Source organism: Schistocerca nitens, chromosome 9 (assembly GCF_023898315.1).
Source record: "Schistocerca nitens isolate TAMUIC-IGC-003100 chromosome 9, iqSchNite1.1, whole genome shotgun sequence".
In the NCBI taxonomy this organism is placed as follows: Eukaryota; Metazoa; Arthropoda; class Insecta; order Orthoptera; family Acrididae; genus Schistocerca; species Schistocerca nitens.
Window position 1 is genome coordinate 35234303 of NC_064622.1, and position 27753 is coordinate 35262055.

The following is a 27753-nucleotide window of genomic DNA, read 5'->3' on the forward strand; positions in this document are numbered from 1 at the left end:
AGCAAAACTCCTTTACTAGTTTTAGTGTCTCATTTCCTATTCAAATTCCCTCAGCATCACCCGATTTAATTCGACTACATTCCATTATCCTCGTTTTGCTTTGGTCGATGTTCATGTTATATCCTGTAATATGTATAGGAGTTGTTTAATCTTGGGTAAACATCTGATGCCACATAAATCTAGAAATCAGTCAAGGACCTGCCGAATCCATGCCCTGTGTAATCACTGCTGGAGCGCGTTGTGAAGGTGGACCAACAAGTTATTAAGTAGGTGGTCGTAACTACTTAGATCGTGAGTGTATGTTCATTTACTCGGTGCTCCTCTTCGTTTTGCCAGTTTAAAAATTTGCAATATTCTTCACAAAGTACTGAGATTAGTTTTTGTTCTGTGAAATCTTCTTGCTATGGTCCTGAAATTTATTTCTTACGAAATACGCTTAACATTCCAGAAAGAGATTTTCACTCTGCAGCAGAGTGTGCGCTGATATGAAACTTCGTGGCAGATTAAAACAGTGTGCCGGACCGAGACTCGATCTCGGGACCTTTGCCTTGCGCGGGCAAATGCTCTACCAACTGACTACCCCTGCACGACTTACGCCCCATCCTCACAGCTTTACTTCTGCCAGTACCTCGTCTCCTACCTTCTAAACTTTACAGAAGCTCTCCTGCGAACCTTGCAGAACTAGCACTCCTGAAAGAAAGGATATTGCGGAAGCATGGCTTAGCCACAGCCTAAGGGATGTTTCCAGAATGAGATTTTCACTCTGTAGCGGAGTGTGCGCTGATATGAAACTTCGTGGCAGATTAAAACTGTGTGCCGGATCGAGACTCGAACTCGGGACCTTTGCCTTTCGCGGGCAAGTGCTCTACCAACTGGGCTACCCAAGCACGAATCACACCGCATCCTCACAGCTGTACTTCTACCAGTACGTCGTCTCCTACCTTCCAAACTTTACAGAAGCTCTCCTGCGAACCTAGCAGAACTAGCACTCCCGAAAGAAAGGATATTGGGGTGACATGGCTTATTCACAGCCTAGGGGATGTTTCCAAAATGAGATTTTCACTCTGCAGCGGAGTGTGCGCTGATATGAAACTTCGTGGCAGATTAAAACTGTGTCCCGGATCGAGACTCGAACTCGGGACCTTTGCCTTTCGCGGGCAAGTGCACCTTTCTTGCAGGAGTGCTAGTTCTGCAAGGTTCACAGGAGAGCTTCTGTAAAGTTTGGAAGGTAGGAGACGAGGTAGTGGCAGAAGTACAGCTGTAAGGATGGGGCGTGAGTCGTGCTTGGGTAGTTCAGTTGGTAGAGCACTTGCCCACGAAAGGCAAAGGTCCCGAGTTAGAGTCTCGGTCCGGCACACAGTTTTAATCTGCCACGAAGTTTCATATGTCAGGTTTTTTATCGTAGCACAGATGTCGATGTGTCTTGGCGAGTTGTGTGTGCACAGTGGGGGAGGGGGCAGTCTGACAGGTACTCAGTAAGATGTGCAGCAGCTGTACCTATTTTCTAGATGTGGCTTGGTGAATTGTTTGTGACAGTGGAGGGTCTGGCAGATGCCCAGTAAAATATGCAGTGGTTGCACCCCTTTTGTAGATGTAGCTTGATGAGATGCCTCTGTCCATTGGGGAGCGGGCGTCCATCAGCTGCCCAGTAAGATGTGCAGTGGCTGCGTCCATTTCACAGATGTGACACCGTGACTTGTGTGTGTGTACAGTGGCGGGCAACGCGCTCGGCGCCTACGAGGAGACGTGCCGGCCCGGGAAGGTGTTCCGGCGGGCGTGCAACTACTGCGTGTGCCCCGGCAGCGGCCTACGCAGCCGCGCCACGTGCACCACCAGACTCTGCCAACTGCCGACGCCCGCCGCCGCCGCAGCCGCCGCGCATCGCCGCTTCAGGAGGGGTGAGGCCTGCCTCTCAGAGCGCGAGCGTGCCCCAACTGTCGGCTCATTAGTGATTCAGTCAACAAAGCTTCCACCCCACGACTTCTATCTAAACATCCAAGTCCGTCCTATCTTGACAACATCCTAGAATACTTCTGACTAACAAGGAGACGGCACGACCGTGGGGTCGGGGATTTGTCCGCAATTTTGTGTGGTGAAAGACGACCCCTAACACCTTACGTGGTTAAAATATTAGGACGCACTACCCGGAAAATCCCGGGAAAAATCGGTCCAAAATTTCTTAGGTGCTGCATCAGTATAAAATGTTTGTCCAATGCCGAGTCGCCGTTTGGCCTACATGGTTACCGTTCGAACCGTTATGCCATTGGTCTCTGGTTCGATTCCTCCTCCCGCACATTTTTTTCTTCTATTGCTTGTAAAATTGCAAAGCATTGTTACAGAAGAATCGTGACATTAATTCCCGTGAAGATTGTATAATAATTCATTCTATAATTCACCATCAATTATCTTCACCAAAATTCTGAGACATGATTCAATATTCCTGGATTGCCTCAAAATTATTAGAAACTCAAAACATTTTCGTAAATGTAAATGAGACATGTTTTGTACAGATTTATTGTAAACGCCCTGTGACTGTAAAAAATCCGCTTTCATATGTTGCGCAACATGTCGCAAAAACTATTGCTTTGTTTGTTTTTACGATAATTACCACTGCCGTTCTTATTTATAATTATTATATGTTTCCCAATCGACTTTGCTATTCTGACTAAAAAACCCAATGTTTCTCCTCACATAATTTACAATGACAAATGGAAAACCTACCGCCATGAATTGTGTTGTTGGACAAAAAGAAAATAATTTTTATTCAATAATGTAACTAATTTGTTAAAGATAATGTAGGTTTGGGAAACTTTCTGAATAATTGGTGGAATAAGAAAAGAAAATGAAACAGAAGAAAAAAAGTGCCGGAGAAGGAATCGAACCCGAGACGTCTGGCGTAAAAGTCCGAGCCCTAAACATCTAGGCCACACGGCGCCTCTCCAATACGCTAACATTTTATACCCATACGGCACCTAAGAAACTTTGCATAGATTTTTTCCCGGGATTTTCCGGGTAGTGCGTCCTAATATTTTAACCACGTGAGGTGTTAGGGGTCCTCCTTCACCACACAAAATTTCTGTCAAATCCCCGACCCCAACGTCGTGCCGTCTCTTTGTAAGCCTCGGACATTACATGCTATGTCAACCGCACTAATAACCGTCCAACAGAAGCCCTACAATGGTCTGAAACTTCTAACTGCTAGAAACATGGATTGGATCTATGCACCATTCTGCTCATGTACTTATCATTGATCTGACCCACTCTCGACTATGCCAACGACACGTGCCATTCCACTCAGATGTTACTGTTGTTGTTCTGGTCTTCAGTCCTGAGACTGGTTTGATGCAGCTCTCCATGCTGCTCTATCTTGTTCAAGCTTCTTCCTCTCCCAGTACCTACAGCAACCTACAGCCTTCTGAATCTGTTTAGTGTATTCATCTCTTGGTCTCCCTCTACGATTTTTACCCGCCACGCTGCCCTCCAATACTAAACTGGGGATCCCTTGATGCCTCAGAACATGTCCTACCAACCGATCCCTTCTTCTAGTCAACTTGTGCCACAAACTCCTCTTCTCCCCAATTCTATTCAATACCTCCTCATTAGTTATGTGATCTACCCATCTAATCTTCAGCATTCTTCTGTAGCACCACATTTCGAAAGCTTCTATTCTCTTCTTGTGCAGACTATTTATCGTCCACGTTTCACTTCCATACATGGCTACACTCCATACAAATACTTTCGGAAACGACTGCCTGACACTTAAATCTATACTCGATATTAACAAATTTCTCTTCTTCAGAAACGCTTTCCTTGCCATTGCCAGTCTACATATTATATCCTCTCTACTTCGACCATCATCAGTTATTTTGTTCCCCAAGTAGCAAAACTCCTTTACTACTTTAAGTGTCTCATTTCCTAATCTAATTCCCTCTGCATCACCCGATTTAACTCGACTACATTCCATTATCCTCGTTTTGCTTTTGTTGAGGTTCATCTTATATCCTCCTTTCAAGACACTGTCCATTCCGTTCAACTGCTCTTCCAAGTCCTTTGCTGTCTCTGACAGAAGTACAATGTCATCGGCGAACCTCAAAGTTTTTATTTCTTCTCCATGCATTTTAATACCTACTCCGAATTTTTCTTTTGTTTCCTGAAACCTTAAAATATTCTTGCGCCACGCACTCCATCTTACTTACTATGTCCGCTCTCTCTCCCACATTCGGATCCCTTACCAACTCATCCATTTCCTCTCCCTCCTCATTGCCATTTAAAATCTTCATATTTCCTTGACCGTACTGCCACCCACTCTACTAATAACCAAACCATAAACGCTGTCTTGCCAATACGAAACCAACCCTACGACAGTATCTCGGCTCCCTCGACATTCATTGAACTTCCACAGGTTCCCCTTCTCAGCTACAAAATCCATCCTGACATTTATCCTTCCTACCCAATCTAACACATTCTTTCCTAGCCTTTCTCATATTAGGTACCCTTCTCCTTTCCGTTTCTGCATAACTATTGTCTGGCCTCCATTGTAGACACCACTGTTCCAAGTTCCATATCTCTTGATATTTACTCATCCGATGATTCTATCCACCAACTCCATCAACATCCCATGTCTAGCGCCCAGTTTACCTTTTCCAGTGCGTTACACAACTTAGAATAGCGAAGTAGTTCATTCTTCTTGTAAAATTTTCCACTAACTTTTTTATTTGTAACTCAATAATGATTTTCTATGTCTTCAATGTACAATCATACCTTACAATAATTTTACAAACTATTCTTATATTACCGTTTCATTTCGTTTGTGCTGTGCTTTTGTATTTTTATAAATTTAGCTCAAGACCGGAAATGCACTGCTGCCAGCCCATTCTCATCCGTTCTGGTTATGAAGAAACAAGCTATTTACTACATTTCCTGTTTGATTAAAATAATTTCGTGAGTGGGCAATAATGTACTTAACCTATCGTGAGATCATGCAACTTTCTTCCATCTAATTGCACATTGCCATCTTGTTCAAAATCTCTACATTACTCGCATCATATACTCGTCTATATCCCTGCTGACAAGACACCTTGGTTTCCGAACTGATAATGTACGGTACGAACACTTTTTGTGACCACTGTAGACAGAGAAAAATTGCTTCATTACGCACAAACAGTTGGTTGTACATAGGGGCAGAAAAACCAGCAACAACAGAGGAAGAGCTTTCAACAGTAACGCTGTGTGTAATCTTTCATAAAACATAAAAGATAAATCGTATATAAAACCTCAAAGCACAGTCAAAATTATCTGATTTCCGTATTTAAATAAGCTGGTATGTTGGTAGGAAAAACTGATAAAAGAATAAAAATACAATAACTGTTTTTTGTGGATTGGTGAGTTATCCTTTTGGAACGTCAATTGAAGAAATTTGTTTATCTGCATATCTCTGGTTACTATTACGACTAGTGATGAAATATTCAAAGTCAGAAATTGTTATGTAAGGCCAGTAGATACTGGAAGAGATTTTAACAGTTTTTAAAAGTTATGTTGAGACTGTCACTTTACATTAGCTTCCCCTAGTTCCCTTCAACCACCTGTTGTGTACCAAAATATAATAGTGGTGGTCAACTGAATCTTCTTTCTTTTTTCATTTACGTTCATCAGAATATGGCGCTATTCAGACTTGAATCACTTGCATGTAACAGCAAACGTAATTCTCTCCCACACAATAAAGAAATACCTTTTGTCGTTCTTTTTTTGCAAGCTTAATATGTTAATTTTCATTTGTCCTTTATAAGTGAAAACTGATAAAAATATTTGGTGTCTGTTAAGCTATCTGAGTTAACAAAATTACCACAGTGTGCTTACTGTTAACTAATTTAAAACATAACGCCTTCAAAGAAAAAAAAGTTCGCATTTCTTAATGTACTATTTCTTCATAGTAGTTCAAACTGGTGCGCAAAGAACTTAAATTTCTCATTATCTTCTTGGAAATGATATTTAAAGCAATAAAAATTGCAGAACTGAATAAAAGCTTTCAGTTGGCATTAAATTTACACTACAAACTATGACCCTATAGTCAAATGGACAGGTATACATATAAAATCAGGTCCTCCATAGCTAAATTCGAAAACTTCTAGCTTTTTCTAACCAAAATTATTCAAACAAAAGTCTTAGTGACATCCACTAAACAATACCTCATCACAAAATTACCAATATTTCATACAGGGCCGGCCGATGTGGCCGAGCGGTTCTAGGCGCTTCAGTCTGGAACCGCGCTATTGCTACGATCGCAGGTTCGAATCCTGCCTCGGGCATGGATGTGTGGTATGTCCTTAGGTTAGTTAGGTTTAAGTGGTTCTAAGTATAGGGGACTGATGACCTCATATGTTAAGTCCCACCGTGCTTAGAGCCATTTGAACCATTTTGAATCATACAAAAAATATCATTAATATTACCTCTACACGGCGTAGGAACAGTGAGTACCGAGGCCTCCATTACATTATAAACATTTTACAATGTCATTTTTACAGTAAAACAATTTCTGCCGGCCGAAGTGGCCGTGCGGTTAAAGGCGCTGCAGTCTGGAACCGCAAGACCGCTACGGTCGCAGGTTCGAATCCTGTCTCGGGCATGGATGTTTGTGATGTCCTTAGGTTAGTTAGGTTTAACTAGTTCTAAGTTCTAGGGGACTAATGACCTCAGAAGTTGAGTCCCATAGTGCTCAGAGCCATTTGAACCATTTTGAACCAATTTCTTAGATACGTTACAAGCGCATTCATTTGTGTGTAAACGTTCACAGTTCATTTAAATATCAAATTTGAGTGGAACATTGCAGGCATCTGTTGCCCAGGAGCGAACTTAACAGGCCGTCGAGGTGTCAGTTCTCATTGTACCATATCCCCAGCGTCAGCCGTCTCCCATACGTAACTATGCGTCGCCGAAAAAGAACAAAAATCAGGTTATCAATAAAATGTCGCTCACATAGTATTATTCAGTTAATGGTAGAGAAAGTGAAGGTACTAAGAATGATTTGAATCCTTAGCTCTGCTGTTATTATTTACCATATTATTTACCTATCACTGAACCTTATTTCAGAGCTTCTTGTGAAATGGAAGAAACGTGTATTTGAGGCGGTACTTTTACTGAGAAATTTTGTGTAGGGAAGAGTGCCCTTTCAAGGGCGTATTAACACATTGGGATTCATAACATGAGTGGTAAAAGTTTAGAATTTATGATATTTTTTAGCTAATAATAATGCTGATAATAAAGGAGCATAAATCTAGAAAAACTGTTGAAGATAAGAATAAAGAAACTCAATAAACAAAATAAGACAATATTCTATAATTATGCCATATACTGTACAAGTGTTCACCAGTCCTCAGACTAATGCTGGACCTGTAAAACTCCAGTCACAACACCCTAAGCACTTTATTTTGAGACTCTAACCACATGGATTGCCAGATGATCAACAACACGATGTCTGAACAAAACTTATCAAGTACACATAACTTAGTGTGTTGCAGCCAGGTCTACCTATGTTACAGTAATTAGAATTTTAATCAGCTCACAAAAAGAATACGCCCCATTGTAACAGCACAGATTGCGTACTGCAGTGGAAGAAATAAAAGAAAATCTAAATTACGATAAGTCTAGTCCATGCAGTCAAGACGTTCCAAGGTGAAGTGCAAAGAATAGGAAAGCCAGAAGATGTAGATGAATGCATGGTTCCTCACGTTGAAAAGTGGATGTTTTACATAGAGAGTGTTGGCCAATGAAATGTGCGTATGTTCTCGAAAACTTTGGAAATCTCGAGGAAGACAATACTGCACAGAAGAACGGAAACGATATTCAACGTGAGGGGAAGTTCTGTGAAGAGAATTAATATTTTTGATAGACTATGTAAGAGACGAAAATATCTTGGAAGAATTTTCAAAAGAAAAGTTTATTCAGTTGTCAAGTGATGTTCAAGAAAATACCACTTTTTTTCTTTCTCAGATGTTAATGACTTTAATTGATATATAATTTTTTATTTATAAAAATTTACCGGAGATAGTATCCATGTTTGAATATGAGTGACTCGTAAAACTTCAGAGAGTTAATTTTGCTTAAAACATGCATTTGACTCTGCGCCATTCAACGACTTTACAAAGCAATACCCGCAAGTGACTAAGAAAGCTGCCAGACCAGCACTGATCCCTTGTATAATGATGCGTGAGCTATTTTCAGCTTACAGAAACACGAGAAACAAATTTCGGATTGCACTGACTGCTGAAAGAGAGGTCAGAATTCAGCAGTCTGACGACGTATCACACTAATTACAATTACTGTTGAAATGCGAAAGTTGTTCGATGATCTACATTCATAATGGCACTTGGACCCGACGCTCCGTCGCTAACACAATGAGGGGAGGGGCTGATCTAATTAGCTTGCCTTGTCCAGGACGTTCTGTGCTAATTTATACACAGTGACCTCTTACTGGCTGCTAAGTCTCGAGTTTTTGCTTACACTGACGTTGACAAAGCTGGGTTATTTGTAGAATTTAATATGGTCAGTGGTCCTGCTACTTAACTGTTTCACGGTACTCACGGGCCATACGTTTGAACTGAGTACACTAGCGCTGAATAAACAAAAAATAACTGAGTGTCAGTCGAAAGCACTCTGACACTCTGAGACCGTTTTCTGTTTTTTCCGCTGCTTGCATTACCCTCTTTTGCGGCGTGTCCTTCCTTTATGCAAACGGAACAGAACTTAAAACAACGTACATCTATACAGTCGTGCCTTCTGCTGGTGCCACCTGGAGTGTTTGGTGGATCTGCTTCGGCAGGTAAAGTCACTTTTTATAAAACGAAGCAATATCAGTGTATTCCATTATGTAAGGTGGCAGGGGTAAAATACAGAGAGCGAAAGGCTATTTACAATTTGTACAGATACCAGATGGCAGTTTTAAGAGTCGAGGGAAGCAGTGGTTGGGTAGGGAGAGAGACAGGGTTGTAGCCTCTCCCCGATGTTATTCAATCTGTATGTTGAGCAAGCAGTAAAGGAAACAAAAGAAAAATTCGGAGTAGGTTTTGAAATCCATGGAGAAGAAATAAAAACTTTGAGGTTGGCCGATGACATTGTAATTCTGTCAGAGACAGCAAGGGACTTGGAAGAGCAGTTGAACGGAATGGACAGTGTCTGGAAATGAGGATATAAGATGAACATCAACAAAAGCAAAACAAGGATAATGGAATGTAGTCGAATTAAGTTTGGTGATGCTGAGGGAATTAGATTAGGAAATGAGACTCTTAAAGTCGGAAAGGAGTTTTGCTATTTGCGGAGAAAAATAACTGATGATGGTCGAAGTAGAGAGGATATAAAATGTAGACTGGCAATGGCAAGGAAAGCGTTTCTGAAGAAGAGAAATTTGTTAATATCGAGTATAGATTTAAGTGTCAGGAAGTCATATCTGAAAGTGTTTGTATGGAGTGTAGCCATGTATGGAAGTGAAACGTGGACGATATATAGTTTGGACAAGAAGAGAATCGAAGCTTTCGAAATGTGGTGCTACATAAGAATGCTGAAGATTAGATGGGTAAGATCACGTAACTAAGGAGGTGGTATTGAATAGGATTGGGGAGAAGAGGAGTTTGTGGCACAACTTGACTAGAAGAAGGGATCGGTTGGTAGGACATGTTTTGAGCCATCAAGGGGTCACCAATTTAGTATTGGAGGGCAGTTTGGAGGATAAAAATCGTAGAGGGAGTCCAAGAGATGAATACACTAAACAGATTCAGAATGATGTAGGTTGCAGTAGGTACTGGGTGATGAAGGACCTTGCACAGGATAGAGGAGCATGGAGAGCTGCATCAAACCAGTCTCTGGACTGAAGACCACAACGTATACAGTGATATTCTGTACAATACTGTGTCATTATTAGTAGCTGTTTGAGAATATTTTTCTACATTCTAACCAACACCTCACACAGATCACTCACCCTGCTACGCATCGTGGTGTTTCGAAACTTATGGAGGGTGGTGTAGGTACGTCGCAGAATCCACTAACAATTATTTTGAATTGATGGTAGATTCCATGTACGAGGTTTGTCCGGAAAATACGTATGAAAGTTGAATAATGTCTTTATGTTACAAGTTGCAGTCACCGCCAGATGGGACTACTGCTGTAATCAATCCCATCAACGCTCAGTTCGAGTCCGAGCACTCTGCGTGAAGGTGGGAGTGTGCGGCAGCTTGTTGACATTTACCCCTTTCACCTGCCGTCGGCATGGAGCTCTCTCTGATTGAGGAACAGCGCGTCAACATCAAGTTTCTTGCAAAGCTAGGTAAGAATGGCCGTGAGATTTTTGAGTGTTTGAAACAGGTTTACGGAGACAATTCTCTGAAGGAACCAACCGTGAACAAGTGGTTAAAAAGGTTCCGGGATGGCCGAGAAGAAGTGAACGATGACCCTCGCCCAGGACGCCCGTCGACATCGAGTTCCGATGCAAATGTTGAACGAATTCGGGCTTGTGTTCTTAAAGACCGTAGATTGACAGTCATAATGATTTCTGACCAGCTGTCAGTCCCCAAAACAATCGTCCACGAAATCCTGACACAAAAACTTGAAATGAAGAAATTGTGTGCGAAAATCGTACCGAAGCCCTTGACGCCAGAACAGAAAGCAAAGAGGGTTGAGTGCTGCGAGGATTGTTTGGATGCAGAGGAACGAGGGGACTTTCTCAACCGAGTCATCACTGGAGACGAGTCCTGGTTTTACGAATTCGATGTGGAGCTCAAATCTCAAAGCAAGGAATGGAAACTAGCAGGAGAACCGAGAACAAAAAAAGTCGCGAAAATCAAGGGCCAACGTGAAGACAATGTTGATTGTTTCCTTTGATTTTAGGGGCATTGTTCACAAGGTATTTGTCCCTCCCGGCCAGAGAGTGAACGTAAATTTTTACGTTGAAGTTCTGAAACATCTCAGAGCTCCTGTGGCCCGAGTTGGACCGGAGTTGGCAAAAGGGGGCGACAATGCGCCCGCTCACACGTCGCTCGTTGTGCGCGAGTTTTTGGCCCGAAGCTCAGTCACCGTGACAGGCCACCCGCCTTATTCACCCGATTTAGCCCCGTGTGACTTCTTCATGTTCCCGAAATGCAAAAAGGTGCTTCGGGGGTGGCACTTGGGAGATGTGGAAGCCATCACGGCGAAAACGACACGGCAGCTGAACAACATCACAGCTGAAGGCTTTCAGCAATGTTATCAACAGTGGAAACGGCGTTGGCAGAAGTGTATGGCGTCTCAGGGCGAGTTCTTTGAAGGAGACCATATTGCAGTACCCTAATTATTTTAAAATAAAGTTATTATTCAACTTTTATACGTATTTCCGGACAAAAACCTCGTATTTCGAGTACGTTCGAAACGCTCAAATCGAAAGCAGTGCAGGGGCGTTTTCGAGAAACTGCTGTCAGCATGAGGAGAGACTCGCTCCTGGGGTAACATCGGCAGCCGCTATTGTGCGTCACTGGGTGACTACCCAGTCGCACCTCTCCCGGACCGCCGCCGCAAATGACTGCCAATTGAGGCGCGTTACTGCGGCCTGGGGGGACGCGCTGCTGACGTAACGCGGCTCGGCCCCAGCGTGACGGGCTGCGACCGTTTCAAGGCTGCCGACCCATCGGGGCGTCGCAGACTTTGGCTTAATCCATCTACCGTATGCTGCGCGGCTGAGGGTACCCTGTGCCACTGCTGTACTCTGTTCATCATCTACATCTACATCCATACTCCGCGAGCCACCTGACGGTGTGTGGCGGAGGGTACCTCGAGTACCTCCATCGGTTCTCCCTTCTATTCCAGTCTCGCATTGTTCGTGGAAAGAAGGATTGTCGGTATGCCTCTGATTTTATCCTCAAGGTCTCTTCACGTGATATACGTAGGAGGTAGCAATATACTGCTTGACTCCTTGATGAAGGTATGTTCTCGAAAAGTTCGACAAAAGCCCGTACCGACCTACTGAGCGTCTCTTCTGCAAAGTCTCCCACTGGAGTTTATCTATCTTCTCCGTAACGCTTTCGCGATTACTAAATGATCCTGTAACGAGGCGCGCTGCTCTCCGTTGTATCTTCTCTATCTCTTCTATCAACCCAATCTGGAACGGATCCCACACTGCTGAGCAGTATTCAAGCAGTGGGCGAACAAGCGTACTGTAACCTACTTCCTTTGTTTTCGGATTGCATTTCCTTAGCATTCTTCCAATGAATCTTAGTCTGGCATCTGCTTTACCGACGATCAGCTTTATATGATCATTCTATTTCAAATCACTCCTAATGCCTACTCCCAGATGATTTATGGACTTAACTGCTTCCAGTTGCTGACCTGCTATATTGCAGCTAAATGATAAAGATACTTTCTTTCTATGTATTCGCAGCACATTACACTTGTCTACATTGAGATTCAATTACCATTCCCTGCACCATGCGTCAATTCGCTGCAGATCCTCCTGCATTTCAGTACAATTTCCCATTGTTACAACCTCTCGATATACCACAGCATCATCCGCAAAAAGCCTCAGTTAACTTCCGATGTCGTCCACAAGGTCATTTATGTATATTGTGAATAGCAACGGTCCTACGACACTCCCCTGCGGCATCATAATACGAGGGTTATTCGGAAAGTAAGGAACGACAGGTCACGAAATGGAAAATACAGTTAAAATCTGATGAAACTTTACACAAATGAGTTGGGCACTGTGTTTAGTACGCCCGTCGATCACATCATGTCACTCTTTTCAGTTCTGAGCTCACAGTGAGAAAGTAAAGATGGCTAGAAATTAGCGTCTCCCGCCAAGTATGAGGGCCTGGCGAAAGATTTCGCCTGAAGCTATGCAATACACGGAACACAGGTGTCATGCGGTTCGTTCTACACGACAATTCTCGGTCGCACTCTGCAGGGGCAATGAAGATGCTCCTGCAGCGTCTTCCACTGGACGTGTTTGATCACCACAATGCAGCCCGTAATTGGCTACCCCTGAGATTCATCTTTGCTCAAATGAACCGCTTTCTATGAAGACAATATTTTGAAACAGACAACGAGCTGCAGTCCAGAGCAGAAAATTGTCCAAAGCACTCGTGGCTGTCTTCTGCAGGGAGGTCAGTTGATCGTGACCGGGCCAAATATCACACGAAATAAGCGCCAAACGAAAAAACTACAAAGAACAAAACTTGTCTAGCTTGAAGGGGGAAGCCAGATGGCGCTATGGTTGGCCCGCTAGACGGCGCTGCCATAGGTCAAACGGATATCAACTGCGTTTTTTTAAATAGGAACCCCCCAGTTTTTATTACATATTCGTGTAGTACGTGAAGCAATATGAATGTTTTAGTTGGACCACTTTTTTCACTTACTGATAGATGGCGCTCTAATAGTAACAAACATATGGCTCACAATTTTAGACGAACATTTGGTAACAGGTAGGTTTTTTAAATTAAAATTCAGAACGTAGGTACGTTTGAACATTTTATTTCGGTTGTTCCAAAGTGATACATATACCTTAAGATATTTTAATGTTTTGACAGCCATCAATGTTTTCCTTGATCACGCTTTAACTATGCAGTTTTTATTTCGAAAATCGTGTACTCTTACAGTCTCTGTACCGTTGTGCTCTGACTGTCGCGCTGTTAATACGCAGCGTGAAAATGGCCTAGGCCGCTTCCTGTTCCGTAGTGAAACGTGCATGTGGAACACGGTTAAAAAGTGCCGAGAAATAGGTTATTCTTAATATTTTTCATAAATTTACAAAGAAAATTCGGCTATGGGAGGAACTGTATCTCATACATTTCAGAAACAAACACGCATTGAATGTATAGCGGAATCGCTATCGCAAGACATTGATAACCTTGTGTAGTTCACAGATCACTTGTTCAAGTCTCGCCATAGTGACTTTTTTCGTTGAATTTAAAATACCTACATCTCGTAACTGTAAAATTCATCAGCATTTTTATGAACAATGCACGTCTTCTTATTTATAATTAGATAATGCACGCGCAGTTCCTGTTTTCATTTCAAAAACAAATTTTTAATTTTCGATAGAGTGTTAATAAAGGTTGTTCAAATTAAGGAAACGGAGCAGTTTAATTCTTTAGAGCAAAAGTGAAAAACCGAGTACTCTTTATTTGGAATGTGTCTATTGTTTTATACACCAGATGTAGTCTCACAGGAACCAGAGCGTCGTAGAAACACGAAACGATCATTTTCACAGCATCGAGCACATTATACAAATGCTGCATTTTTACATTTACCACTGTACCATTACAATATAAACCCAACAGAACTGATCTGGAGCCAAGTTAACGGATTTGGCCCGAGAAATAACAAAACTATTAAGCTACCGGACGTAATGGAACTAACGCACGCAGCGTTTTCAGATGTCGCTGTCGAACGCTGGCGGGATACAGAACGGCACGTCGTAAAAGAAGGGGAGAAAATGCGGCGCCTGCGTGGATTCGTGGATTCTGTTGTTGATCGACTCGTTATCACCGCAGCAGATGTCAGTTCCAGAACTGAAATATATTTCTCAGATTTCGATAAGGAAGGCACTAAGAGATTACCGGACGACTAACTGTAATTAGTACCTTCAGTGGCTTCAGTATTCAACTCTCTCAGAAAAATTATCCTGAATTTAACCTACAATTTTCATTATTCTTGTTGGTACGCAAGTTGAGAACGATAGAATTTTCTGCTTTCCGTCTGGTCACCTAAGAAGCGCGCGGTAGTGCTGGTGTTTTGCCGAATATTATTTCATTCTCTTTCAAAATTAAATGTCTTTCGAAGCTATATTGTTTCTTTGCTCATCTCTTTTTACGTCTGAACTGCAACTGGTCACATCATCGCTTTTATTTGGACTCGTTGGCTGGGCAGTATTGTCCAAGTTTAATGCACCGGTAAAGCTGTTGTCCTACATCTACATCTACATCTACATGGATACCCTGCAAATCACATATAAGTGCCTGGCAGAGGGTTCATCGAACCACCTTCACTAGTCTCTATTATTCCAATCTCGTATAGAGCGCGGAAAGAATGAACACCTATATCTTTACGTACGAGCTCTGATTTCCCTTATTTTATCGTGGTGATCGTTTCTCCCTATGTAGGTCGGTGTCAACAAAATATTTTCGCATTCGGAGGAGAAAGTTAGTGATTGGAATTTCGTGAGAAGATTCCGTCGCAACGAAAAACGCCTTTCTTTTAATGATTTCCAGCCCAAATCCTGCATCATTTCTGTGACACTCTCTCCCATATTTCGCGATGATACAAAGCGAGCTGACTTTCATTGAACTTTTTCGATGTACTCCGTCAGTCCTATCTGGTAAGGATCCCACACCGCGCAGCAGTAATCTAAAAGAGGACGGACAAACGTAGTGTAGGCAGTCTCCTTAGTAGGTCTGTTACATTTTCTAAGTGTCCTGCCAATAAAACGCAGCCTTTGGTTAGCCTTCCCCACAACATTTTCTGTGTGTTATTTTCAATTTAAGTGTCCGTAATTGTAATACCTAGGTATTTAGTTGAATTTACGGCTTTTAGATTAAACTGATTTATCGTGCAACCGAAGTTTAACGACTTCCTTTTAGCACTCATGTGGATGACCTCACACTTTTCGTTTTTTAGGGTAAACTGCCACTTTTCGCACAATTCAGGTATCTTTTCTAAATCTTTTGCAGTTTCTTTTGACCTTCTGATAACTTTATTAGTCGATAAACGATAGCGTCATCAGCAAACAACCGAAGACGGGTGCTCAGATTGTCTCCCAAATCGTTTATATAGATAAGGAACAGCAAAGGGCCTATAACACTACCTTTGGGAACGCCTGAAATCACTTCTGTATTACTCGGTGACTTTCCGTCAATTACTACGAACTGTGACCTCTCTGACAGGAAATCGCAAATCCAGTCACATAACTGAGACGATATTCCATAAGCACGCAATTTCACTACGAGCAACTTGTGTGGTACAGTGTCAAAAGCCTTCCGGAAATCCAGGAATACGAAATCGATCTGAAATCCCTTGCCAATAGCACTCAGCACTTCATGTGAATAAGGAGCTAGTTGTGATTCACAGGAACGATGTTTTCTAAACCCATATTAACTGTGCGTCAATAGACCGTTTCCTTCGAGGTAATTCATAATGTTCGAGCACTATATATGTTCTAAAATCCTGCTGCATATCGATGTTAACGATATGGGCCTGTAATTTAGTGGACTACTGCTACTACCTTTCTTGAATATTGGTGTGACCTGTGCTACTTTCCAGTCTTTGGGTACGGATCTTTCGTCGAGCGAACGGTTGTATATGATTGTTAAGTATGGAGCTAATGCATCAGCATACCCGGAAAGGAAGCTAATTGGTATACATTTTGGACCTGTAGACCTGCTTTTATTAAGTGATTTCTCTCACTACTCCGAGGATATTTACTTTTACGTTATTCATGTCGGCAGCTGTTCTCGATTCGAATTCTGAAATATTTACTTCGTCTTCTTTGGGAAGGCATTTAGGAAGGCTGTGTTTAGTAACTCTGCTTTGGCAGCACAAAATGGTTTAAAATGGCTCTGAGCACTATGGGACTTAACATCTCTGGTCATCAGTGCCCTAGAACATAGAACTACGTAAACCTAACTAACCTAAGGACATCACACACATCCATGACCGAGGCAGGATTCGAACCTGCGACCGTAGCAGTCGCGCGGTTCCGGACTGAGCGCCTAGAACCGCTAGACCACCGCGGCCGGCTTTGGCAGCACAGTCTTCCATAGTATCTACATTGCTATCGTGCAGTGAAGGCATTAATTGCTTCTTGCAGCTAACATACTGCATTATCGCTCAGCCTATGTGGGTGTAACCCGACATAAAACGTATCCTTATGATCGTTCTTGAGTGTACTGTACACAGCTTGGCTTCCGCTCCATGTGAAGACTGAAGCAAACGCGGAGAAATTGTGGTGTAATGTTTACACCAGGTTTATTACGAGGGCTATTCGGAAAGTAAGGAACGATAGGTCGCAAAATGGAAGCCGCAGTGAAAATCAAAACTGTTTTATTTGCAACGGTTAGCTACACCTTCCAGCTACTTCTCTACGCAGTCGCCGCTCAGACTTAGACATTTGTCTTAGCGTTGTACCAACATTTCAATTCCCTCGTTATACAGGGTGGTCCATTGGTCGTGACCGGGCCAAATATCTCACGAAATAAGCGTCAAACGAAAAAACTACAAAGAACGAAAATAGTCTAGCTTGAAGAGGGAAACCAGATGGCGCTAAGGTTGGGCCGCTAGATGGCGCTCCCATAAGTCAAACGGATATCACCTGCGTTTTTTTAAATAGGAACCACCCAGTTTTTATTACATATTCGTGTAGTACGTGAAGCAATATGAATGATTTAGTTGGACCATTTTTTTTCACTTTGTGATAGACGGCGCTGTAATAGTCACAAACATATCGTTCACAATTTTAGACGAACATTTGGTAACAGGTAGGTTTTTTAAATTAAAATACAGAACGTAGGTACGTTTGAACATTTTATTTCGGTTGTTCCAATGTGATACATGACCTTTGTAAACTTATCATTTCTAAGAACGCATGTTGTTACAGCGTGTTGTTGTTGTTGTGGTCTTCAGTCCTGAGACTGGTTTGATGCAGCTCCCCATGCTACTCTAACCTGTGCAAGCTTCTTCATCTCCCAGTACCTACTGCAACCTACATCCTACTGAATCTGCTTAGTGTATTCATCTCTTGGTCTCCCCCTACGATTTTTACCCTCCACGCTGCCCTCCAATACTAAATTGGTGATCCAATACTAAATTGGTGATCCCTTGATGTCCCACCAACAGATCCCTTCTTCTGGTCAAGTTGTGTCACAAACTCCTCTTCTCCCCAATCCTATTCAGTATCTCCTCATTAGTTATGTGATGTACCCATCTAATCTTCAGCATTCTTCTGTAGCACCACATTTCGAAAGCTTCTATTCTCTTCTTGTCCCAACTATTTACCGTCCATGTTTCACTTCCATACATGGCTACACTCCATACAAATACTTTCAGAAATGACTTCCTGACACTTAAATCTATACTCGATGTTAACAAATTTCTCTTCTTCAGAAATGCTTTCCTTGCCATTGCCAGTCTACATTTTATATCCTCTCTACTTCGACCATCATCAGTTATTTTGCTCCCCAAATAGCAAAACTCCTTTACTTATTTAAGTGTCTCATTTCCACATCTAATACCCTCAATATCACCCGACTTAATTCGACTACATTCCATTATCCTCGTTTTGCTTTTGTTGATGTTCATCTTATATCCTCCCTTCAAGACACCATCCAATCCGTTCAAATGCTCTTCCAAGTCCTTTGCTGTCTCTGACAGAATTACAATGTCATCGGCGAACCTCAAAGTTTTTATTTCTTCCCAATAGATTTTAATACCTACTCCGAATTTTTCTTTTGTTTCCTTTACTGCTTGCTCAATGTACAGATTGAATAACATCGGGGAGAGGCTACCACCCTGTCTTACTCCTTTCCCAACCGCTGCTTCCCTTGCATGTCCCTCGACTCTTATAACTGCCATCTGGTTTCTGTACAAATTGTAAATAGCCTTTCGCTCCCTGTATTTTACCCCTGCCACCTTTAGAATTTGGAAGAGAGTATTTCTGTCAACATTGTCAAAAGCTTTCTCCAAGTCTACAAATGCTAGAAACGTAGGTTTGCCTTTCCTTAATCTTTCTTCTCCCCCCATGAACCATGGACCTTGCCGTTGGTGGGGAGGCTTGCGTGCCTCAGCGATACAGATGGCCGTACCGTAGGTGCAACCACAACGGAGGGGTATCTGTTGAGAGGCGAGACAAACATGTGGTTCCTGAAGAGGGGAAGCAGCCTTTTCAGTAGTTGCAGGGGCAACAGTCTGGATGATTGACTGATCTGGCCTTGTAACATTAACCAAAACGGCCTTGCTGTGCTGGTACTGCGAACGGCTGAAAGCAAGGGGAAACTACAGCCGTAATTTTTCCCGAGGACATGCAGCTTTACTGTGTGATTAAATGATGATGGCGTCCTCTTGGGTAAAATATTCCGGAGGTAAAATAGTCCCCCATTCGGATCTCCGGGCGGGGACTACTCAAGAGGACGTCGTTATCAGGAGAAAGAAAACTGGCGTTCTACGGATCGGAGCGTGGAATGTCAGATCACTTAATCGGGCAGGTAGGTTAGAAAATTTAAAAAGGGAATTGGATAGGTTAAAGTTAGATATAGTGGGAATTAGTGAAGTTCGGTGGCAGGAGGAACAAGACTTTTGGTCAGGTGATTACAGGGTTATAAATACAAAATCAAATAGGGGTAATGCAGGAGTAGGTTTAATAATGAATAAAAAAATAGGAGTGCGGGTTAGCTACTACAAACAGCATAGTGAACGCATTATTGTGGCCAAGATAGACACAAAGCCCATGCCTACTACAGTTGTACAAGTTTATATGCCAACTAGCTCTGCAGATGATGAAGAAATAGATGAAATGTATGACGAGATAAAAGAAATTATTCAGGTAGTGAAGGGAGACGAAAATTTAATAGTCATGGGTGACTGGAATTCGTCAGTAGGAAAAGGGAGAGAAGGAAACATAGTAGGTGAATATGGATTGGGGGGAAGGAATGAAAGAGGAAGCCGCCTTGTAGAATTTTGCACAGAGCATAACTTAATCATAGCTAACACTTGGTTCAAGAATCATGAAAGGAGGCTGTATACATGGAAGAAGCCAGGAGATACTGACAGGTTTCAGATAGATTATATAATGGTAAGACAGAGATTTAGGAACCAGGTTTTAAATTGTAAGACATTTCCTGGGGCAGATGTGGATTCTGACCACAATCTATTGGTTATGAACTGCAGATTGAAACTGAAGAAACTGCAAAAAGGTGGGAATTTAAGGAGATGGGACCTGGATAAACTGAAAGAACCAGAGGTTGTAGAGAGTTTCAGGGAGAGCATAAGGGAACAATTGACAGGAATGGGGGAAAGAAATACAGTAGAAGAAGAATGGGTAGCTCTGAGGGATGAAGTGGTGAAGGCAGCAGACGATCAAGTAGGTAAAAAGACGAGGGCTAATAGACATCCTTGGGTAACAGAAGAAATATTGAATTTAATTGATGAAAGGAGAAAATATAAAAATGCAGTAAATGAAGCAGGCAAAAAGGAATACAAACGTCTCAAAAATGAGATCGACAGGAAGTGCAAAATGGCTAAGCAGGGATGGCTAGAGGACAAATGTAAGGATGTAGAGGCTTGTCTCACTAGGGGTAAGATAGATACTGCCCACAGGAACATTAAAGAGACCTTTGGAGAGAAGAGAACCACTTGTATGAATATCAAGAGCTCAGATGGAAACCCAGTTCTAAGCAAAGAAGGGAAGGTAGAAAGGTGGAAGGAGTATATAGAGGGTTTATACAAGGGTGATGTACTTGAGGACAATATTATGGAAATGGAAGAGGATGTAGATGAAGACGAAATGGGAGATAAGATACTGCGTGAAGAGTTTGACAGAGCACTGAAAGACCTGAGTCGAAACAAGGCCCCGGGAGTAGACAACATTCCACTAGAACTACTGATGGCTTCGGGAGAGCCAGTCATGACAAAACTCTACCATCTGGTGAGCACGATGTATGAGACAGGCGAAATACCCTCAGACTTCAAGAAGAATATAATAATTCCAATCCCAAAGAAAGCAGGTGTTGACAGATGTGAAAATTACAGAACTATCAGTTTAATAAGTCACAGCTGCAAAATACTAACGCGAATTCTTTACAGGCGAATGGAAAAACTGGTAGAAGCTGACCTCGGGGAAGATCAGTTTGGATTCCGTAGGAATGTTGGAACACGTGAGGCAATACTGACCTTACGACTTATCTTGGAAGAAAGATTAAGAAAAGGCAAACCTACATTTCTAGCATTTGTAGACTTAGAGAAAGCTTTTGACAATGTTGACTGGAATACTCTCTTTCAAATTCTGAAGGTGGCAGGGGTAAAATACAGGGAGCGAAAGGCTATTTACAATTTGTACAGAAACCAGATGGCAGTTATAAGAGTCGAGGGGCATGAAAGGGAAGCAGTGGTTGGGAAAGGAGTGAGACAGGGTTGTAGCCTCTCCCCGATGTTATTCAATCTGTATATTGAGCAAGCAGTAAAGGAAACAAAAGAAAAATTCGGAGTAGGTATTAAAATTCATGGAGAAGAAGTAAAAACTTTGAGGTTCGCCGATGACATTGTAATTCTGTCAGAGACAGCAAAGGACTTGGAAGAGCTGTTGAACGGAATGGACAGTGTCTTGAAAGGAGGATATAAGATGAACATCAACAAAAGCAAAACGAGGATAATGGAATGTAGTCAAATTAAGTCGGGTTATGCTGAGGGAATTAGATTAGGAAATGAGACACTTAAAGTAGTAAAGGAGTTTTGCTATTTGGGGAGCGAAATAACTGACGATGGTCAAAGAAGAGAGGATATAAAATGTAGACTGGCAATGGCAAGGAAAGCGTTTCTCAAGAAGAGAAATTTGTTAACATCGAGTATAGATTTAGGTGTCAGGAAGTCGTTTCTGAAAGTATTTGTATGGAGTGTAGCCATGTATGGAAGTGAGACATGGACGATAACTAGTTTGGACAAGAAGAGAATAGAAGCTTTCGAAATGTGGTGCTACAGAAGAATGCTGAAGATAAGGTGGGTAGATCACGTAACTAATGAGGAGGTATTGAATAGGATTGGGGAGAAGAGAAGTTTGTGGCGCAACTTGACTAGAAGAAGGGATCGGTTGGTAGGACATGTTTTGAGGCATCAAGGGATCACAAATTTAGCATTGGAGGGCAGCGTGGAGGGTAAAAATCGTAGAGGGAGACCAAGAGATCAATACACTAAGCAGATTCAGAAGGATGTAGGTTGCAGTAGGTACTGGGAGATGAAGAAGCTTGCACAGGATAGAGTAGCATGGAGAGCTGCATCAAACCAGTCTCAGGACTGAAGACCACAACAACAACAATCTTTCTTCTAAGATAAGTCGTAAGGTCAGTATTGCCTCACGAGTTCCAGTATTTCTACGGAATGCAAACTGATCTTCCCCGAGGCCGGCTTCTACTAGTTTTTCCATTCGTCTGTGAAGAATTCATGTTAGTATTTTGCAGCTGTGGCTTATTAAACTGATTGTCCGGTAATTTTCACATCTGTCAACCCCTGCTTTCTTTGGGATTGGAATTATTATATTCTTCTTGAAGCCTGAGGGTATTTCACCTGTTTCATACATCTTGCTCACCAGATGGTAGAGTTTTGTCAGGACTGGCTCTCCCAAGGCCGTCAGTAGTTCCAATGGAATGTTGTCTACTCCGGGGGCCTTGTTTCCACTCAGGTCTTTCAGTGCTCTGTCAAACTCTTCACGCAGTGTCGTATCTCGCATTTCATCTTCATCTACATCCTATTCCATTTCCTGAAGTACATCGCCCTTGTATAGACCCTCTATATACTCCTTCTACCTTTCTGCTTTCCCTTCTTTGCTTAGAACTGGGTTTCCATCTGAGCTCTTGATGTTCATACAAGTGGTTCTCTTATCTCCAAAGGTCTCTTTAATTTTCCTGTAGGCAGTATCTATCTTACCACTAGTGAGATAAGCTTCTACATCCTTACATTTGTCCTCTAGCCATACCTGCTTAGCCATTTTGCACTTCCTATCGATCTCATTTTTGAGACGTTTGTCTTCCTTTCTGCCTGCTTCATTTACTGCATTTCTATATTTTCTCCTTTCATCAATTAAATTCAATATTTCTTCAGTTACCCAACGATTTCTACTAGCCCTCGTCTTTTTACCTACTTGATCCTCTGCTGCCTTCACTACTTCATCCCTCAAAGCTACCCATTCTTCTTCTACTGTATTTATTTCCCCCATTCCTGTCAATTGTTCCCTTATGCTCTCCCTGAAACTCTGTACAACTTCTGGTTCTTTCAGTTTATCCAGGTCCCATCTCCTTAAATTCCCACCTTTTTGCAGTTTCTTCAGTTTTAATCTACAGGTCATAACCAATAGATTGTGGTCAGAGTCCACATCTGCCCTTGGAAATGTCTTACAATTTAAAACCTGGTTCCTAAATCTCTGTCTTACCATTATATAATCTATCTGATACCTTTTAGTATCTCCAGGGTTCTTCCATGTATACAACCTTCTATCATGATTCTTAAACCAAGTGTTAGCTATGATTAAGTTGTGCTCTGTGCACAATTCTACCAGGCGGCTTCCTCTTTCATTTATTAGCCCCAATCCATATTTACCTACTACGTTTCCTTCTCTCCCTTTTCCTACACTCGAATTCCAGTCACACATGACTATTAAATTTTTGTCTCCCTTCACTATCTGAATAATTTCTTTTATTTCATCATACATTTCTTCAATTTCTTCGTCATCTGCAGAGCTAGTTGGCATATAAACTTGTACAACTGTAGTAGGTGTGGGCTTCGTATCTATCTTGGCCACAATAATGCGTTCACTATGCTGTTTGTAGTAGCTTACCCGCATTCCTATTTTCCTATTCATTATTAAACCTACTCCTGCATTACCCCTATTGGACTTAGTGTTGATAACCCTGTAGTCACCTGACCAGAAGTCTTGTTCCTCCTGCCACCGAACTTCACTAACACCCACTATGTCTAACTTTAACCTATCCAATTCCCTTTTTAAATTTTCTAACCTACCTGCCCGATTAAGGGATCTGACATTCCACGCTCCGATCCGTAGAACGCCAGTTTTCTTTCTCCTGATAACGACATCCTCTTGAGTAGTCCCCGCCCGGAGATCCGAATGGGGGACCATTTTACCTCCGGAATATTTTACCCAAGAGGACGCCATCATCATTTAATCATACAGTAAAGCTGCATGCCCTCGGGAAAAATTACGGCTGTAGTTTCCCCTTGCTTTCAGCCGTTCGCAGTACCAGCACAGCAAGGCCGTTTTGGTTATTGTTACAAGGCCAGATCAGTCAATCATCCAGACTGTTGCCCTTGCAACTACTGAAAAGGCTGCTGCCCCTCTTCAGGAACCACACGTTTGTCTGGCCTCTCAACAGATGCCCCTCCGTTGTGGTTGTACCTACGGTACGGCTATCTGTATCGCTGAGGCACGCAAGCCTCCCCACCAACGGCAATGTCCATGGTTCACTATGTGATCAAAAGTATCCGGACACCCCCAAAAACATACGTTTTTCGTCTTAGGTGCATTGTGTTGCCATATACTGCCAGGTACTCCATATCAGCGACCTCAGTAGTCATTAAACATCGAGAGAGAGCAGAATGGGGCGCTCCGCGAACTCACGGACTTCGAACGTGATCAGCTGACAGGGTGTCACTTGCGTCATACGTGTGTAAGCGAGATTTACACACTCTTACATGTCCCTAGGTCCACTTTTTCCGATGTGATAGTGAAGTGGAAACGTGAAGGGACACGTGCAGCACAAAAGCCTACAGGCCGACCTCGTCTGTTGAATGACGGAGACCGCCGACAGATCCCTTCATGCCTCAGAACATGTCCTACTAACCAGTCCCTTTTTTTGTCAAGTTGTGCCACAAAGTCCTCTTTTCCCCAATTCTATTCAATACTTCATCGTTAGTTATGTGATCCATCCATCTAATCTTCATCATTCTTCTGTAGCACCACATTTCGAAAGCTTCTATTCTCTTCTTGTCTAAACTAATTATCGTTCATGTTTCACTTCCATACATGGCTACACCCCTGACACTTAAATCGATACTCGATGTTAACAAATTTCTCTTCTTCAGAAACGCTTTCCTTGCTATTGCCAGTCTACATTTTATATCTTCTCTACTTCGACCATCATCAGTTATTTTGCTCCCCAAATAGCAAAACTCCTTTACTGCTTTAAGTGTCTCATTTCCTAATCTAATTCCCTCAGCATCACTAGACTTAATTTGACTACATTCCATTATCCTCGTTTTGCTTTTGTTGATGTTCATCTTATATCCTCCTTTGAAGACACTGTCCATTCCGTTCAACTGCTCTTCCAAGTCCATTGCTGTCTCTAGTAGAATTACAATGTCATCGGCAAACCTCAAAGATTTATTTATTCTCCATGGATTTTAATACCTACTCCGAATTTTTCTTTTGTTTCCTTGCTCAATATACAGATTGAATAACATCGGGGAGAGGCTTACAACCCTGTCTCACTCCATTCCCAACCACTGCTTCCCTTTCGTGCCCCTCGACTCTTATAACTGCCATCTGGTTTCTGTACAAATTGTAAATAGCCTTTCGCTCCCTGTATTTTACCCATGCCACCTTCAGAATTTGCAAGGGAGTATTCCTGTCAACATTGTCAAAAGCTTTCTCTGAGTCTACAAACGCTAGAAACGTAGGTTTGCCTTTCCTTAATCTTTCTTCTAAGATAAGTCGTAAGGTCAGTATTGCCTTACGTGTTCCAATATTACTACAGAATGCAAACTGATCTTCCCCGAGGTCGGATTCAACCAGTTTTTCCATTCGACTGTAAAGAATTCGTGTTAGTATTTTGCAGCTGTGACTTATTAAACTGATAGTTCGGTAATTTTCACATGTGTCAACAACTGATTTCTTTGGGATTGGAATTATTATATTCTTCCTCAAGTCTGAGAGAATTTCGCCTGTCTCATACATCTTGCTCACCAGATGCTAGAGTTTTGTGAGGACTGGCTCTCCCAAGGCTTTCAGTAGTTCTAATGGAATGTTGTCTACTCCCGGGGCCTTGTTTCGACTCAGGTCTTTCAGTGCTCTGTCAAACTCGTCACGCAGTATCATATCTCCCATTTCATCTTCATCTACATCCTCTTCCATTTCCATAATATTGTCCTCCAGTACACCACCCTTGTATAGACCCTCTATATACTCCTTCCACCTTTTTGGTTTCCCTTCTTTGCTTAGAACTGGGTTTCCATCTGAGCTCTTGCTATTCATACAAGTGGTTCTCTTTTCTCCAAAGGTCTCTTTAATTTTCCTGTAGGCAGTATCTATCTCACCCCGCGTTAGATAAGCTTCTACAGCCTTACATTTGTCCTCTAGCCATCCCTGCTTAGCTATTTTGCACTTCCTGTGGATCTCATTTTTGAGACGTTTTTATTCCTTTCTGCCTGCTTCATTTACTGCATTTTTATATTTTCTCCTTTCATCAATTAAATTCAATATTTATTCTGTTACCCAAGGATTTCTACTAGCCCTCGTCTTTTTACCTACTTGATCCTCTGCTGCCTTCACTACTACATCCCTCAGAGCTACCCGTTCTTCTTCTACTGTACTTCTTTCCCTCATTCCTGTCAATTGTTCCCTTATGCTCTCCCTGAAACTCTGTACAACCTCTGGTTTAGTCAGTTTATCCAGGTCCCATCTACTTAAATTCCCTCCATTCCCTCCTTTTAGCAGTTTCTTCAGTTTTAATCTGCAGTTCATAACCATTGAGTAGTCCCCGTCCGGAGATCCGAATGGGGGACTATTTTACCTCCGGAATATTTTACCCAACAGGATGCCATCATCATTTAACCATACAGTAAACCTGCATGCCCTCGGGAAAAATTACGGCTGTAGTTTCGCCTTGCTTTCAGCCGTTCGCAGTACCAGAACAGCAAGGCCATTTTGGTTAGTGTTACAAGGCCAGATCAGTCAATCATCCAGACTGTGGCCCCTGCAACTACTGAAAAGGCTGCTGCCCCTCTTCAGGAACCACACTTTTGTCTGGCCTCTCAACAGATACCCCTCCGTTGTGGTTGCACCTACGGTACGGCCATCTGTATCGGTGAGGCACGCAAGCCTCCCCACCAACGGCAAGGTCCATGGTTCATGGGTGGGGGGGTCGCTCGGTGTAAGGAGCATTGGACGATTGAACTGTGTACAAATTTAGTGTGGAGTGACGAATCACGGTACACAGTGTGGAGATGCGTTGGGAGGGTGTGGGTATGGCGAATGCCCTGTGAACGTCATCTGCCAGCATGTGCAGTACCAACAGTAAAATTCGGAGGCGGTGTTGTTATGGTGCGGTAGAGTTTTTCATGGAGGGGGCTTGCACCCTGTGTTGTTATGCGTGGCACTATTACGGCTCAGGGCTACATTGATGTTTTAAGCACCTTCTTGCTTCCCCTGTTGAAGAGCAATTCGGGATGCCGATTGCATCTTTCAACACGATCGTGCACGTGTTCATAATGCACGGCCTGTGGCGGAGTGGTTACACGACAATAACATCCCTGTAATGGAGCGGCCTGCACAGATTCCTGATCTAAATCCTATAGAATACCTTTAGGATGTTTTGGAACATTGACTTCGTACGCGGCCGCACCGACCGACATCGATACCTCTCCTCAGTGCAGCACTCCGTGAAGAATGGGCTTGCCATTCCTCAAGAAACTGTCCACCACCTGACCGAACGTATGCTTGCGAGAGTGGAAGCTGTCATCAAGGCTAAGGGTGGGGCGACACCATTTTCAAATCCAGCATAATCGTTGGAGGGCGCCACGAAATTGTATGTCATTTTCAGCCAGGTGTCCGGATACTTCTGATCACATAGTGTAAGTAGGACCCACTTCCACGAGCGTACAACACTAGTGTACGTGTGCTACGGCTTCTGACCAATCATCGCGTTTATGTTTGTTTACATCAGGTTTATTCTTACGATAAACAGAGTATAGGCAGTACCTTTCCTGTGCCACTCGCAAACAGAGCGAGGAAAAATCGCCTTTAAATTTGCCTCG

General features: G+C 42.6%; 1 protein-coding gene across 1 annotated transcript in view; it reads left to right on the forward strand.

Moving 5' to 3' along the window:
• Positions 1-27753, forward strand: part of LOC126203543 (U-reduvitoxin-Pr21-like) — a 117473-nt gene that overhangs the window by 56770 nt on the left and 32950 nt on the right. Inside the window, exon 3 of the mRNA XM_049937867.1 lies at positions 1713-1898. Within this exon, the coding sequence (XP_049793824.1) occupies positions 1713-1898 (186 nt within the window). The remainder of the gene's footprint in view (positions 1-1712; positions 1899-27753) is intronic.